This window comes from Montipora capricornis, chromosome 14 (genome assembly GCF_036669925.1).
Source record: "Montipora capricornis isolate CH-2021 chromosome 14, ASM3666992v2, whole genome shotgun sequence".
NCBI lineage: Eukaryota > Metazoa > Cnidaria > Anthozoa > Scleractinia > Acroporidae > Montipora > Montipora capricornis.
This window is the reverse complement of record NC_090896.1, coordinates 42,424,200-42,439,748: the sequence shown is the minus strand read 5'-3', so window position 1 is coordinate 42,439,748 and position 15,549 is coordinate 42,424,200. Positions and strand designations below refer to the sequence as shown.

At 40.1% G+C, this 15,549-nt stretch overlaps 1 protein-coding gene across 2 annotated transcripts in view; it reads right to left on the bottom strand.

The window, feature by feature from the left end:
• Positions 1–360: 360 nt before the first annotated feature.
• The window catches only part of LOC138033691 (uromodulin-like), a 19,107-nt gene continuing 3,918 nt past the window's right edge, over positions 361–15,549 (bottom strand). For both annotated transcript variants that reach the window (XM_068881486.1, XM_068881487.1), the window contains exons 2-6: positions 8,432–8,784; positions 6,824–6,973; positions 5,756–5,878; positions 4,476–4,610; positions 361–1,062 (exon numbers count right to left, since the gene is read on the bottom strand). In XM_068881486.1, the coding sequence (XP_068737587.1) occupies positions 695–1,062; positions 4,476–4,610; positions 5,756–5,878; positions 6,824–6,973; positions 8,432–8,747 (1,092 nt within the window). In that variant the 5' untranslated portion in view covers positions 8,748–8,784 and the 3' untranslated portion in view covers positions 361–694. The remainder of the gene's footprint in view (positions 1,063–4,475; positions 4,611–5,755; positions 5,879–6,823; positions 6,974–8,431; positions 8,785–15,549) is intronic.

Sequence of the window (15,549 nt, the reverse complement as noted above, 5' to 3'; positions counted from 1 at the left end):
CACGGCGCCGGCGCCATCGTTTCAGGAAAGCTCGGGTTTTAATTACTCCATGAGCCAAGCATCACGCTATATCTGCTTCCCAATTGGTACTCAGACCCCCATATATTCCCGCCCAGATGCTACATCAGAGTAGGGTGATAGATAGCTTCCCCTGCCAAGCGAATGTGCAAGGCAATCGCCGGGGAGAGGGGTTCACGGGTTTCGCGTAGAAGGTTTTAACGTTATAGTCTGGTAGCAGGGTCAGATCTAGATTGAGACGGTCAATCGCTTTAAGGATGTGTTGATAATACATATGGGGTGACCCCCGATAGTACAGCAGCTTTCTTCATTGCGTGAAACTGTTCAATGTGTGAAACTCACTTTGTTGTAACCAATTCGAAACAAGCTTATTTAATAACAAGGAAAATAGGTGCTTATACATTGTAACTAATTCTAATAGAACGTATGCACATGGCCTTACAGTTGTCATGTAAGTTTCGAAAACTAACTTCAAGGAATTCCACTCATTTTCTACTAAAACAGGAGTAACTGCAAACGCTTTAGATCCCAGGAAATTAAGATGAACCTTTGCCCTAATCACGCAAGTGGGTTACATAAAGCAAGAGAAAAATCACTGGTCAGCGAGGGAACAGTTTGTTTGGTCAAAAATGTATAATCGTTGATCTTCCTTTTAAATTAAGAGCGTTCGGTTTCTTCAGTCCGTGCTGCAATAACGGAGAAAACAAGATTGATCAGGTGAAGTTCCATGGATGTAATAGATGTAGTAGCCACTGCAGTTTTTCACTTGAATATTGGCGGACCAGATGCAACAATTCCCACTATAGTGGAAACAGACCTGTCGTGTCACATTGCCCTCGTGAGCCTGGGGATGAGCTCCGTTTAGCCACCCGGGTGCGTGTGTTCCGCATCTGTCTTTAGGGACACACCAATTAAGCATTTTTGTTCCTGCGTTTCCTTGGAAGCGAAACCAAGCTGGCCCAAGTGTGCTGTCGCAAGAAAGAGGCGTTGCATCGTTTGTCACTTTTCGGTCGGCACTGCCCAGTACTTGGTAGTTTTTGCATTCTAAGAAAAGCAAGGAACTGTCAATTAAATAATGGATTAAATTTTATGGTAGTTAAATCAGTGGCAACAGACGCGAAGACAAGTGACAGGAAATTATCGATTAATGCATTACCACCCTGAATGATATGATATTCTTAAACCAGCTGACCAGAAGAACACTTTGAAAAAAATAAACTGTTGGGGCTCCCCCGACCCCAGCCCCCTAAGTAAGCAATGTTGAGACTTGTGTGGATTTTTTAAGATTTTTCGTGAACAAAATAAGAGTAAATTACCACTGCATCGTATCGGGAGCCCGTGACTAGAAGCGAACAATTCCCTTACTAAGCCTGTGTCACAACATTTTACAGACCGATCTATTTTAGACAAGAGAGTATGAAGGTAAGAGAGGTAAACCCTCATATTGGCCCTATTCCCATCGTAATCCCTCTTAAGTTATTTTTAGATCTCCTGCGAGATCCGGTATTCCCACGAGGGTTAACTGATAGCCAATTATATGTCCCCATCATTACTTTAAAATCAATTAAAATCATTGCGATAACATCTTGAAGCACCTTGCGATATGCAGGGAGTTCTTTAAAATTGCCTTCTGTATTCTGTTTAATGTCTTGCCAGCCTTCGTCTTCTCTGCACTAAGCTCTCTTTTACTATTTCTCACGGTTTCTGAACAACCCCCCAGTACATCTAACACGATATTGTGCTGCTCTAAGTCATATCCAGCGTGCTGTTGCCCTAGCTCGAACCGGAGTGGTGTGTATTTATTTGTCTTTGTTTCTCTCTTTTCCTCCCTGTTGGTTATCCAAGGACAGCTCATCTCCAATAGGTACACCTTCTTTTTCTCCTTGTTGATAACTCTTGCGTCGATCCTGTTGTTCCTGACTTCTACGTTCTTTGCGAATACTGGGACGTCCCAGTACACCTTTCCGTTATCATTCTCGTAAAGTGGCTTCGGTTGTTCCATCGAGCACCATGGTGGTATTGTTGTCACTAGGTCCAGGTCTTTCAGCATCTCGTAAAATATAATTTTAAGTGCTGCATCATGACGTACAAGGTACTTTCATTGGCCCAGTTTACTGCACCCTGTAAGTACGTGTGCTTGGGTTTCTGGAACTTTGCTACACATCCGACACAGGACGTTCTGTCCCGTCTCAAGCCTTGTTTTGCTCTTATGGTGGGTCTTCGTTGGTAACATTTGGTGATACAGCTAATTCACCCCAGCAATGATATGTGTGGGCGCTGCTTTCCAATCAGTCATCCAAGCAAAGCACTCTTCGCCAATCTTTTTCGTCGTCCCATCTCTGGGTCAGCAGCCTTCCCTGCTATTGTTCTCCTCTCACCTCTTCTAAGCCAAGAGAAAATGAGGGGACAGAGAGGGAGGCTCAAGGCGTTGGCCGGGATATGTCATGTCCACGAAAGTTATTTTTAGACGAGGGGAACTCTTTGTTCTAGGGGAAGTCTGTCTTCCGAGACGTCCGCACGCAGTCTTGCTTTGCTCTCAGGTTCTTAGTGAAAAGAGAAAATGATGGCGCACGTGGAAGGCTGATAAATATATATTTTCTTTGAAACATCGGACCGAGGTTGGCCTGCATACGGACGTCTCGGAAGATTTCCGCTCGTCCAAAAATAACTTTCGTGGACATAACATATCCCAAGGGCTGGACTGGGAGCCTCCTTCTCTGTCCCCTCATTTTCTTTTGTCTAAGCTTAATTGGAACATCTGTGTTCGTCGCTATATCTGTGATGACTGGTTGCGGGTACACAAGGTGTAATCTTTACCCCAGCTCCAGTGCATACTTCTTGGCATCTTTAATAATCTTTTACCAGCGATCGTCGTCCTGTCATTTCACCTTTTTCCTCGAATCTTCGCATTATTTCAATGGCGTGATCTTCATTGATGTATAATCTCACGGCAGCCTTAATCTTCTCCTGCTTGTACTCTCGCTTTATACTCTTGAGTCCCCGTCCTCCTAGCTTCTTTGGTAGTTACATCATAGCTGTTGATCCTAGGGGGTTCTTACCTCCACTGTCTAGCTATTGTAATGCCATAATCGGCCAACTCTGGGTTGTCATTAAGTAGGTAAGCACGGGCATTGCAAACTGGTTTGTTGCAACCATCTTGTTGTAATCAGATAGTGGGCTAGACCAAATCAATGATAATCTTTGTATATATGCCTTACCAACAATCTCTAACACTAAGGTATCATCCTGCTTGATATTCTCCCTGATTCTAAGGAAATTGTAATGTGATCCCTGCTTGAGGCTATCAACAGATTTCTCGTCTCCTACGCACATACTTTCTGTGTCCCATTTTACGTTACCCTTCTTCACATATACCACTCAACACTTGCTTTTGTTCCAATGCAATCCAACATCCTTCATGCAAGACTTTTCTTTCTTTGCCACTCTTCTCATTTTCTCTTCCGATGCAGCATAAAACGTGAGATCATCAATGTAAAGCAAGTGTGTGATCTTCTGCCCAATTGGCGTAGAGATTCTGTAGCCTTCCGTCGCACTCAGCATACATGATATCGAGTTAATGCAGAGAGTGAACAGTCTTGCGCAGATTGCGTCTCTCTGGGGAAGACCTCTTTTGAACATTATCACTTCTGATGTTTCATAGCCTTGCTCGGTTCTTGCGAAGATCCCAGTATTTTTTTGGATCGTCTAGCAAAGCCAGAGTGGGAATTTGTGTAGTGAGAACTTTTCTATCAGCCATCGGTGATATACACTGTCGTAAGCTTTTCTTACATATACCCATGCCATGTCTACATTCTTCTTTCCACGCTAGCTGTCTTGGCACACCATCTGATCAATTAATAAGTTGTCAACAGTGCCCGCGCATTCCTCTTTAGCGCCTCACTGGTCTCCTTGCATGCGCCCACATTTGTTGAGATGTTCATTAGTGGGTTTCAGTAGGCAGGCAGTATACCATTTGTAAAGATTGTTCAAGCATGTTATGGGTCTATGGTTTTTTTTTGTTTCGTTAGCGTTATGTTTCTATTCCTGGGCCATCCGGACCCACGTCACAAGGAGGAAGACTACTGTAGTTCCAGCGGCAATTTTAGCAGACTCTGTTTACATCTGGAAAACTTGCAGTTCTGCTTACTGCTCATGGATTAGACTCCTGTCACACCATTGAGTTCTCCGCGTGTCGCAAGGAACTTGTACGTAGTTTTAATGAATATCTTTTATTAATATATCATTATCATTATCATAAGTACTTTTATTCCTATTGGTTTCGAATAAGGAATACAGACTCAGAAAGGGATATGAGACCCTAATGACGGACATAAAAGAAAAAAGAGATGTGGGATACCAATTCTTCTACCCTCAATTTGATTATTGATCGGTTCCTTTGTTCACCTTTTTCAAATTAGCTGATATAATGACATTAATTGTTAATTTGGAATACTTGCCGTCTGGAATGCAGTAGGTCTGACCGTCTCCTCGGTAACCCAGCTTGCAAGTGCACTTATAGGACCCGAGAGTATTTAAGCAGAGAGCTTTTCCATTAATACAGTTGTGAGCACCACTGGTACACTCGTCGAAGTCTTAGGGGAATAAGAAGAGATATGAAATTAGAAAAAACGTGACTGAACAACAAGCAGAACAGTGCCAAATATTTCAGACACAGAATGAAATGCTATGCGTTCGACCCTGAGAGCTTTCTTCATAAGTTCGACGCACGTAATACATACAGTTTGCTTTTTCCTTCAGGAGGCTTTGTTTTTAAGTAGTGGCCTCCACACGAACACATCGATATTCATTCATCCAATGGCCACGAATGTGAGAAAGTAAGTGTCTGAACGTAAGATGACAGCACAAACTGGTCGTGGAGCAAATGATTGCTGGTTATGTTAAGTTTTAAAGCGAGAAATTAAAGCTGCAATGTATGTGTGCTCTTGACTTGAAATAGTTAGCGATGAAGAACATTTGAAATTAGGTGCGCTTTCAGCCAAATATAGGATCACAAATCCTAAAAATACATTATGGCAATCCGAATCTAGATCAGATCTAGATCATTAATTCGAATTCTTATAATTTATTTCGATACTGGGGTCATTTTAAATCAAGTCTCGAGAAACCAAAGCAATTACGGGAGACGAAAAGACAGCCAAATGAACTAATCACCAATGGCAGAGGGATTTCAGTTGAATAAAGAAATATTATTACGCGCTTGGACAATCTTGACGCTTAGTGATTGGCATAAAAAAAGTTGCACTACAGTTTTTTTCTTCTCTTTTTTAAACTAGTGACAAGCAAAGCATATAATATCAGTTACAAATGATTCGTAACATTTTTACTTGTAAACAGCTGCGGGGTGAGTTGCTTGGAGACTAAGCCCCCCTTCCCCCCCCCCCCCCATCTCTGCTCACTTCCGTTTCTTTTTATGAATGCTCAATGAGACAAAAAGAACAGCCAGAATCGGAGCTCTGTATCTCTCGCCATCTCTCGCCACCTGCAGCTGCCACAAGATCACGGACTCTGGGAACGAGATTGTATTTCCTTGCTGGTCATTAAGAAGCCAGTAGGCATATGTTTATGAGACCCGAATTGTAAACAAAGAATTGGCTATTATGATTAGTTTATCAAACTGTACGCGTTTGTTGTGTTTGGTCAGATTAATTTCTTAAAATTGATGATCCAAGCAAAGGCAAAACTGAAGCAATCACGCACTACAACAAACCACCTTTACCTTGGCAGCTCAAACCATTTCCAGTAAAACCAGTTTTACAGGTGCAATGAAATGATGCCAATGTATTTTGGCAGATGGCATTAGCATCACAGACTGGGACTGAAGCGTTGCATTCGTCTGCGTCTGAAAAAGATTCCGAAAACAACGAATGTAGATACGATTCAAGAAGTTGTGTGAATTAGAAAGTTAAGCGTACGTCCCGCCTCCCTACCCATCGGTATTGTATCTGTTTCCTCGAAATGAAAGAGATCATTTATGAAAACAAAAAGGGGGAAGGAGAAATACCTTTTCATCACCCTTATTATCATCATCGTCATCGTCATTGTCATCGCCATCTTTATCGTCGTCGTCGAGGTCGTCATCATGCTCATCACCATCACAAGGTTTTTCTACCCAGCATTTTTCTTCCCCTCGACATTTCAACAATTCATGTTCATCTTTTGTTGACTGATTTTGTTTTCATTTTCCCAAAATACTAAGAAAGGCATTTTTTAGTTCAGTCGTGAGAGCACACTCAACTCCCTGTCCCGAGTTCGTTCCACTCCATGGTAAGACTCGGCGTTTCTACTCTGCTCTAGGAAGCTCTTTTCCGGTAACTCCAATCTTTCTTTTCTTCGTATCAAAACCACCGACATGTTATCATGTTAATTTTCTATAATTTTTATGTCATTGTTTGTAGTCTTTCCAAATAGTAGAACACTCGTGTTTGGTCCTATATGATTGATAGTTAAATGAAATAATAATAATTGTTGTTGTTGTTGTAATTGTTCTTGTAATTTGTTTACCCAAGGAACACCTTAAGGGAGCTCAGGGGCTCGTTCAACATGTTCTCCGTGCATTCCGGATCGAACTGTAATTAGGCAGTGTTTGTTTTTCTGGAGAAAACATCTCAGAGCAAGGAGCGAACCAAAAACAAACTCAACCCACATATGACGCCAGGACCGGGAATCGAACTCTGGCCACATTGGTGTCACTGCTCCTTGCATTACGTTAAAATATCCTGAAAACGGCATAGAAATAAAAAGTGCCTTTGTGCAAGGCGCCCCTTAGGTGTCTCAAGCAACCCACCTCCAGTCAGCATGTCACAAGGAACCAACACAACTTGGCCTGGTTTAACTGAATCAAGCCAGTACCTGCCACTGACCACGCTGTCTCCTTCACTCGCTTTGATCTCGGAGCAATATTCGGCAGGTATCTCTTGGATGGAGCCCAGGGGAACTGTAAAGTTGCAAACATTTGTTCAAATTCAAGTAAGTTGCAAGTTGCAAGTTGCAACCTTAAATAAGTTGGGCCTGCAGTGGGAACTCTTTCATCAAATTAAATATATACAGTGTGTAGTTGCTTTTTATCGTGGAAGTTCAGTTTGATATCATCAATCTAGTTCAGGTACTCCACTTCAACAACTTGTAAGAAAAACTAGAAATATACGTATTTCCTTACATGTCATAATGAAATATGTAGCACGAAGGGTCCCTCTCAGTACTTGCTAGCTATTTGCAACGTTACAATAAGAGTAAGTGGTAGAGCCAGCGTTCTCTTTAAGGCCTGGAAAATTGCTGAAAATGGAGGGGGCATCCAGTTGACTGTTAACAAAGCGAAGGAACTTCGACCACAAATCTAGCGAGTGGCCAGAGCGAAATACCCTTAGACTCCCGTGATCTAAGAGTTCGCTTCCCTAACTACTTCCAAATAGATTTCTTCTTTGGCTGGTCATGAGAATTTGGTGTTATACTAGGATTATGTCTTCAAATTAAGATGACGATAATCTTTATTCTCAATACTTGTCTACCTGACAGTATATTGAAATTGAGAGGCGAATTTACATACTGATCAATCCTGGTATAGTCAAAGGATTAAGAACGGCATCGTCAAGACCCAGTGCTCTTTAGACCGCACCATGCTGCCTTCGTATGATATAATTCTCCGTTTTACAGCCTTCGTTCATTACCTCTTTAAGTGGAGCGATATAAAGAACTCACGCATTAGTCGCAAAGAGTGCGGAATATCGATGGTTTTCAAAGTGACGCTATCAAATTGTAAAATCAAAATTGCAAGCTGTTTTGAATTTTTATCAACAGGAGGCTAAAGATGATCTTGAAATCACGACGTCTTTCGTTTCGAAAATACAACATTTTTGAATTTCCAAATTGTCACCTTGCGTGGCACAATAATACAAAAGCTAGTTGGTTGAAAAAATGTCTATCCCTTTGAATCTCAGCAGTTTGAGGGGTTCAACTACATTACGAGAAGTGTTAATACACATGTATCTTATATCATGAACGAAAAGTAAGCGCTTTCATCGCAAAGTGAACTCCAGCTGTTCTTGTTGATTTCTCGCCACCGTATTAGTGCATAACAGAGGTGCATTGACAAGGCGGCTCCATATAAAACTCTTTAAAGTTGCGTGGAACTCTTCCACAAATAACTCGTAAACGATGTATCGCACAGACCTGAGAATTGGAGAGGTGATTTATGAATTTGTCTCTCCTACAACATATCAAGTTTTTCGCTTTTTTCATTGAACGATTTCGATTTTATTTTTTTGTTGCGTGACAGTGAAAACGATCTATATTTCCTCGTTATGCCCTCTGTCACTACAAAGGGCATGATTGGCCGAAATGGCAACCCCACTTGGCTCGTTTTACGACAATTAGTTAAGAACCAAGGTAACGATACCTCTTTCACTAGGTCTTTTCACGTATATCCGATCTGAGTGTTGAACATAATCATTTGGTCTCGCCTCCTTTGTGCGATTGTTTAACTCGCACAAATGTAGACTCATGACGTAATTGATGCTTTGACATCGGATGTCGGCGTTACATAACTGTCCGCAGGTCAGCATGTTTGCAGCAGTGCGTTTCTCAAACACATGGCCTCTTAACATCATACCATATGTGGAGTGTACACTTTGGCACTGCTGAGCGTCTGCGCGACACACACTACACACCAGATACATCACTGCTGTGCTGTAAAAGTGCAGGATCTTGGTCATTTTTATAGAAGCAAGCGAGTAAGAAGACCACAGGAAACTGGAAAAAATGGTAGAGAAATAAGTATTAAATTAGATCCAACTTACTTTAAATCAATGATGAAATGGTATATGAAATGAATCATATATGAACTGCGGATATGAAATCAAGTGAAGCTATGGTCTTCGCAGTTATGAACGCAATTTTTACAATTTCCTAGTGAAGCCTGAAAAATCCAGGAATTCAACGGGGTTTGAACCCGTGACCTCGCATATCCGCAGTTCATACATGATTCATTTCATATACCATTTCATCATTGATTCATTCCTCACGGGACCATTAGAACCCACAAATGACCAGCTCCCAACGTCAGTGGCTTCATAGCTCAGTTAGTTAGAGCGTCGCACCGGAATCGCGAGGTCACGGGTTCAAACCGCGTTCAAGTCCTGAAATTTTCAAGCTTCTCTACGCACTTGTAAAAATTGCGTTCATAACTGCGAATATCATAGCTTCACTTGATTACTTTAAATCAGTTTCAACAATTGCAAGACTATTTCTTATTCCAGGGATTGACTACACAATACTACTTTTGCACGTAACGGCGGCGTTTTGGTACTATAGAAACGCCAATTATTGCTAAAAAGATGTACTCATTTACAGAGACAAAGTAGATCGCCATAGCAACAGGAAAGCCATCTAAAAACGCAATATACTTTGTCTTCACAGTGCAACGCTCCTCACCGTGGCCACCCGACAAACTTTCACATTTGACAACTTCGTGTAAATACGTCAACCCAACAACCCATGCAGCGTTCAACTTACAACTGTGTGAACTTTGCAAGGAGGCGTGACTATCAATCAAATTCACACAACCTGAGTGGCAAACAATTTTGTAAAAAGCTTTGTTAGGTGGCCACGGTAAGGCGTGTAGCACCATAAAATCCCATACCCTTATTTAATTTTCCGGAGATGATCGGCAGGCGGAGATGAAACTCTGCAAAGTAAAGGACGGTTCATTTTTTTTTATGGGTTAAGAGGGGGTTGAGGTTTGGGGAAGAGTCATTTGGAAATTGTCTCCTCCCCCGTCAGCCACCCTATTTTTCTTGCACATGCCCACCCCCCTCCCCCCTTCCTCATCAGGCAATACTTTTTGGCATTGCCTAACTAGTGAATTCCATGGTAAATTTTACGCTAAAAAACGATCACAAAGCAATGAATGCGATATCGGTTTTTCGAGTGAAATTCACTTTGGAATTCACCAGTTAGGCAACGAAATTTTGTTGAACCGCACGTCAAGTTTTAAAAGAAAACAAGCACAACCTCCGTGAGTGAATGGAAAAGGAAAAAAGCCATTTCAGAGTCAACTGTCAATACCCAGCGAGTAGGAATCACGCTAAAATTAGAAACCATGAAAAAACTTTGTCAGTTTAAAGTCACAAAAAGAGTTTTACTGATGTACTTTATTCCACAAGTCTGAAAACGAGATCATTCACATTTTGATTTATTTCAGTGAAACACGCCAGCTTGGCTTGAAACAAGAATCGGCAAAATATGGCAATGCAACCAAGAAAGGAACTTCAAACAAGATCCGCTCCAATACTAAATTACCTCTAGGTGCTTTAAACAAACTTCTGAAAACACAAGCTAGTGAAATTTCCCCCTAATTTTACGAGAACTCATTGCGATTACGTGTTTATAATATACAGACAAACTTTTCTTGTCACTGTCGAAGCACATCGAAAAACAGTTTAGCAAACGGATTAAAAAAGCACTTGTTCGCTCTCATTTTAAAGCAAAACAAACAAACAAACAGTTCAACTCATCGGGAGAAATGCCTATTGTTCTCAGTTTATCTTTGTGTCCAAAATAGTACAGATAATTTTTATTTAATTACAGTTGGCAATAAAAACTCGATTTTCATTCCTGAACAAAGGAAAAATCGATCCACTATTTAAAAATACGCATCCACTTTAAATAGCGCATCCGTAAAAAAAACAAACGTTTTAGTGCCCAAGGAAAGCATTTGTCCACTTCTTCCACCAAGTATGAGCTATTACTGGTATTCTGTTTTGTCGTTATCATTCTCTTTCGCTTCTGTTCTAGTCATAGGTCCTCCAGGCATCATGTAACCTTATCAGAGCTTCTAAAGATATGCCAAAAATCGCAATACAGAGAAAACAGCAGCTCTAATAAAATTAAAAATAAACACTCAGCTTTAAGTTAATATCCGTCCGATGCTTGACTTGAATACTGCGTAGCCGCCAGTGTGGACCACAGCTATCATGATATGTCAAACTGAATTGAAAGCAGCGAAAAATGCAGAAACAAAACATTTTCCAAACGTTTTACCACCTGAACACGAAAAACGTTGACTGTGTAAGAACTATAGTTGACGTAGTATGGCCGTGTAGCCGCTTCGAGCCACAGAATCGAAAGCGCGCGAAAAATGAAGCCTCGCTTATGTTTAGGTGCATGAGTTAACCTTGTTGAGCTTGCAATCCAATTGAAAATCAGTACCTGGTCAGTGGTCAATTAAAAAAAAAAAAAACAGCTGACCTCGGTGAGCTCTAAGCTTGGGCTCGCGATATGGTCACGTGTACTGGTCAGCGGATACCTTGGTTTAACAGTTGTCAATTGATCAAAACATGGATGTCCAATGTGAACGATGTAATGCTGTAAACTAGCATGATACTGGTCAAATTAGCATACATGGAGGGGTGGACGTAAGGACTTACGTACGTATGTACGGACGGTCGATGACGTCATGGCTATAAAACCAAAATTTCTCGCATCGATATTTTCTTAACTATGGTGCTCCGCGCGGGCGCAGCTCCGCTAAAAAAAAAAAAAAAAAAAAAAAAAAACTCTATAGTACCTTTCGTTTGCTAAACAAAGTCAATAGCCCTGCACCCTGAGGACGTTCTCCAAGCCCTGCTCGTTCAGTGAACCATCCCCAAAGCGAGAAAATTAACGGCTTGTGGCGAATGCCATGTTGATGGATTGAAAGAATGTAGTTTCAGTTAATTGCGAGGCTATTACATCTCTTGTCATCAAATCATAGGATCCTTCAGTTTGAGCCTTGCTTCCCTGATCGTATTTTTGGGTGTGTTCATGTCTGAACCTACACTGGTTTCTCTTAGGGAAACTGATAACATCCATGCCAGAACACTGGACGAGAACCAACAGGTGACCAATGAAAGTTGCAAAGTAATTAAAGCCTCTAACTCCTATCCTAAGTGCAGCAAAAACGACTCAAAGCAAGTTGCTTAGGACCATTGCCAAAATCAAATGATATCGTGGCAATATTCATTCTCGCTTTTCCTTCTTTTTATTTAATTTTAAAATCGTCATGACTTGACTGACTTGATATTTTCAAACGACATTACTGTGGCCGTAACTATTATCACTTCTTATAGATCCTTTTACGCCTTGAAATGAAGGAGCTGTTAAATGTCTACCTCGATTATGGAATCAAGCGATTTTTTTTTTTGAATGGTAAGACGGGCATACTCGGGAAACAATCTGAGTGTGGAGAAAGTGTGGAAAATATCTGAGTTCGAATGCCCGTCTATGCACTGAGCTACATGGCGGACTCATGCAAGCTTCCCCATAAAACCAGGTTCAGATGACAAAGTCCGTCTATGCTGCTAGGATTTAAAGACTTTGATTCGTGGAAATTCGGCATATTTTGTAACGGACTTGGAAAATTATTTGCTAGGCCCGTTACGCAGTGAAACAGATGAAACTGACTTTAAAAATGTGTTGCTTAGGGAGGAAGTCCAATGAAATCAATGTTTCGGGCGACAAGTTTATTGTGATGTGGTAACTTGTTTTGTATGTCATTGTTATTATGTAAATAGGAGATCTTAATGTTTTGTCCCTTTTAAAACAAGCATACCCATGGACTATGAACTAATTGAGAGGAATAAAGAAGGGATTAAAACAGATGTAAAAAGAAGAGCGAATAGGAAGCGACAAGACAAAAAAACAGGTTTATGTTCGTCGTTGTGTAATAAACTGGAAGGCACCTTTAACTCTGAATTTTAGAATGCAGCTTATTGCAATGCAACTGAGCTTAGAAGCACAGAAATTATGGGAACTGGTACGGGGCAAAACATCTGTTTATGAAAGCAAAAATATGAGGGTGTTTTGACTGTTAAAAGACTTCATGCGGTATTTCTCAATTTCCAATGTCGATAAATTGTTCAGTTATTCTTCAAGATGAAAGAATGTTGTTTTAATAAGTTAGTTGCCAGCGGGGCTTTTAACGCTGACATTTTCAAAAACGACATTCTCGTCATCAACGCATATATGATAACTTTTAGCCTTGTTTCAATGATGATAAATATTTAATCACTGCTAGGAAAACTCGTGGAACTTTATAGAGCTTATTGATTATCAATTTAGAAGGCAGGATTCTGACTTTTGTAGGCGTTCAAAACTTGATAGAATGCATTCTTCAGACTTGAGGAGCTTAACTTGGGTCAGGAATGTGGGTCCCCGCTGTTTAGGTAAAAAAAAATTACCAAAATCTCAGCGGGAGTTGTAGCAAGACTCACACCAAAAAGGCAGAGCGAGAGACAGAGGGAGAGAGAGGGCCGACTTTTAATGACGACAAATAACTCAAATTACTTTAAATTAATTTTGAGTGATGTGTCAAAATAGTCTAGAGGCACAGTCACGTAAATCAATCTGAAATATTTCCTAAAACACGGTTTACAACGGCCACCATCATGCAATTAAAAAATGGAAAATTATTTCTTTATTCTCTTTATTTCAAATTAATTTAAACACAGGCAAATTAAATATATCTTAACTTTCAGGCTACCGAGATGCAACTTGTTTTGCGTGGCATACACTTTTCTCAACAGCAACGGTGAATTGGTTCTTTTCTGATTTGAAAGCAATCCATTTTTAAGTTTTATACTGATGAAACTCAACAACTGAGGAATAAAACTCAACAGCTATTACACCTTCGAACATCTGCTTCCCTAATTCTCCGGTTAAACATGAGACGTTAGTGATGTATTGGTATATTTGATAATTGGTTTTGCCTGGCATACACTTTTCTCAACAGCAACGGTGAATTGGTTCTTTTCTGATTTTAAATAAAACATCATGTTTTCAGTTTTATACTCATGGCACTCAATAACTGAGGAATAAAACTCAACAGCTATTACACCTTCGAACATAATTCTCCGGTTAAGGATAAAACGTTAGTGATGTATTGGTGTATTTGTTAATTTAAACACAGGCAAATTATTTCTTAACTTTCAGGCTGCCGAGACGCAACTTGTTTTGCCTGGCATACACTTTTCTCAACAGCAACGGTGAATTCAGTGAATTGGTTCTTTTCTAATTTCAAAGCAAACCATTTTTAAGTTTTATACTTATGGAACTCGATAACTGAGAAATAAAACTCAACAGCTATTACACCTTCGAACATCTGCTCCCCTAATTCTCCGGTTAAGCATGAGACGTTAGTGATGTATTGGTATATTTGTTAATTTAAACACAGGCAAATTATTTTGTCAGTTAACTTTCAGGCTACCGAGATGCAACTTGCTTTGCCTGGCATACACTTTTCTCAACAGCAACGGTGAATTGGTTCTTTTCTGATTCTAAATCAAACCATCATGTTTTAAGTTTTATACTCATGGAACTCGATAACTGAGGAATAAACCTCAACAGCTATTACACCTTGGAACATAATTCTCCGGTTAAACAAGAAACGTTAGTGATGTATTGGTGTATTTGTTAATTTAAACACAGGCAAATTATTTTTTCAGTTAACTTTCAGGCTACCGAGATGCAACTTGTTTTGCCTAGCATACACTTTTCTCAACAGCAACGGTGAATTCAGTGAATTGGTTCTTTTCTAATTTCAAAGCAACCCATTTTTAAGTTTTATACTTATGGAACTCGATAACTGAGGAATAAAACTCAACAGCTATTACACCTTCGAACATCTGCTTCCCTAATTGTCCGGTTAAACATGGAACGTTAGTGATCGATGTATTGGTGTATTTGTTAACTTAAACACAGGCAAATTAAATATATCTTAACTGTCAGGCTACCAAGATGCGACTTGTTTTGCCTGGCATACACTTTTCTCAACAGCAACGGTGAAGTGGTTCTTTTCTGATTTTAAAGCAAACCATTTTTAAGTTTTATACTAATGGAACTCGAAAACTGATGAATAAAACCAGAAACCCATAAGGGTTGAAAAGTGCAACGGCATCTTGTGTGCTGGGAAACAAGCTTCTAACTATCCAATTTGCTAAGTACCATATTTGGAACAAAAAGAGCGAGGGGTTTCCAAATATGGTACTTAGCACTGAAACATTCAACCAATCAGTTCGCACTGAATATTTGGAAACTGTGAACGCGCGTTACACGTTTCAACCCTTATGGGTTTCTGATAAAACTCAACAGCTATTACACCTTCGAACATCTGCTTCCCTAATTCTCCGGTTAAACATAAAACGTTAGTGATGTATTGGTGTATTTGTTAATTTAAACACAGGCAAATTATTTCTTAACTGTCAGGCTACCGAGATGCAACTTGTTTTGCCTGGCATACACTTTTCTTAACAGCAACGGTGAATTGGTTCTTGTCTGATTTTGAAGCAAACCATCTTTAAGTTTTATACTCATGGAACTCGATAACTAATGAATAAAACTCAACAGCTATTACACCTTCGAACATAATTCTCCGGTTAAACATGAAACGTTAGTGATGTATTGGTGTATTTGGTAATTTAAACACAGGCAAATTATTTCTTAACTGTCAGGCTCCCAAGATGCAACTTGTTTTGCCTGGCA